We start from the raw sequence: 1,806 nt of genomic DNA on the forward strand, positions 1-1,806 counted from the left end.
GGGGCAGGGGGGGGAGGGGGCTGGGCAAGGGGGGCGCCAAGCGGCACCGCAAGGTGCTGCGCGACAACATCCAGGGCATCACGAAGCCGGCCATCCGGCGCCTGGCCCGCCGCGGCGGCGTGAAGCGCATCTCGGGGCTGATCTACGAGGAGACGCGCGGCGTGCTGAAGGTGTTTCTGGAGAACGTGATCCGCGACGCCGTGACCTACACGGAGCACGCCAAGAGGAAGACGGTGACGGCCATGGACGTGGTGTACGCCCTCAAGCGCCAGGGACGCACCCTCTACGGCTTCGGCGGCTGAAGACCCCGCGCTCCCCGACCACCTCGAGAACCCAAAGGCTCTTTTAAGAGCCACCCACTTCCTCCCAAGAAGAGCTGTGGCATCGTTTTCCCTGAAAGGACATCTGAAGCGCGCGTAGTACTAAATTTCCGAAGCTTATTAAGGTGGCGCTTATGGAGTACCGCCAGAAGGCTTTATCATTGGCTAAGTGCGAGCTGATGTTTTGATTTTGCTGTTGATGGTGAAGCTGTCTTTGCTGTATGAAAGAGGCGCCTGTTTCCTTGTGTGCTCCTTAAATTCCTTTGCAAATGTTGTATGCTACTAAAAAAAACAAATTTAAGAGCTCCGTAATCAAAACAATGTTTTCTTGTTTAAGCATAATCTGGAATATTGTTCAATGTCTTGTACTTTAAAAACTTCATTTCACTGCAAGCGGATGCTCCATTGTGAGTTACAAAGGGGAAACCAATTTGTCGCCCAGGGTAAAATACGAACCTTGCTTTGAGAGGAAGGTTGTCTTTCCGATAATTTGAATAAATTTTTTTCTTTACTATAACGTGTCCTCAGTTACTTGTCAATTTTTTATTTTTTTTAAAAGCAAGTTTAGGGGTTCAATATCGTTTTCTCGAGTACGTACCTGGGCGAAGGGGCACGTGACAGAAAATCGCGTCACGGGCAATGCATTTTAATAAACGCGTCAAAAGGAGTCTTGGGCGAAGCTTTTCTCCTGGGTAGCGCGACTGCTCCCGTGCGGGGAGCGCTTCACTGGCGCTCGGTTTCCTTCATCACCGGAGGGGAAACGGCAAAAGCACTTTTCCCGGTTTATGTAACGCTACCGGGAGGCACGGACCACCGGCGCAAACAGCGGCGATCGACAAATCCGCGCGGCCGCTCCTGCTTTTCTCACAGCCTTAACGAGCCGGGGCAAATTTTAAACAATCCCGTGATTCTGTTTTCCTTCCTAAGCTCTTCCTTTCACAAATAAATTCCGTGCGTTTTCTCGAAGTCACGAGTTTTTGAGGATGCTTATGATCTCTCAAGCCGTTTTTTCCTGGAGAAAAGACAATCACGTGACAAAACCGGGTTAAAAATCGCTTCTCGATTGCCGCGGCTTCTTACACACCTGTGCCGCTACAAACCCGCGTTACAGGGCTTCCTAAGTGTCCGCCTCTGCGTTTGAGGTACCAGGCGATCGTTCCCTAGGGGATAACGTGCCCGTTGCTGCAACAGGGAGCTCTGTGCAGCACAGAAGGATCTTTTTCCTTTTTTTGTAGTCAGCCCACAAAAAAAAAAAACAAACCAAAAAATCCCTTCAAAAACTCGGCGGCTTTCAGAACAGCGCCGGAATTTGAGCCTCCACGCGGCTTTTAATGCCAGGAGCCTGGCGAAGAGGGAAAGCCGGAGGAGCAGGAGGGATGCGAGCGCTGTGTCGGAATTCCCGCCGACCCCAAGCTTTGGGTTTGTTCTGAGGGAGCGGCGATTCGGAGGCGGGGAGGGAAGTGAGGGGTGGGGGGCAATTCAGGGG

At 52.0% G+C, this 1,806-nt stretch overlaps 1 protein-coding gene across 1 annotated transcript in view; it reads left to right on the forward strand.

Moving 5' to 3' along the window:
- The window catches only part of LOC104127227 (histone H4), a 2,817-nt gene extending 2,018 nt beyond the window's left edge, over window positions 1–799 (forward strand). Inside the window, exon 2 of the mRNA XM_035895395.1 lies at window positions 8–799. Coding sequence (XP_035751288.1) covers window positions 8–302 — 295 coding nt within the window. The 3' untranslated portion in view covers window positions 303–799. The remainder of the gene's footprint in view (window positions 1–7) is intronic.
- The last annotated feature ends 1,007 nt before the right edge of the window (window positions 800–1,806 follow it).

This window comes from Egretta garzetta, unplaced genomic scaffold (genome assembly GCF_000687185.1).
Source record: "Egretta garzetta isolate BGI_Z169 unplaced genomic scaffold, ASM68718v1 scaffold795, whole genome shotgun sequence".
In the NCBI taxonomy this organism is placed as follows: domain Eukaryota; kingdom Metazoa; phylum Chordata; class Aves; order Pelecaniformes; family Ardeidae; genus Egretta; species Egretta garzetta.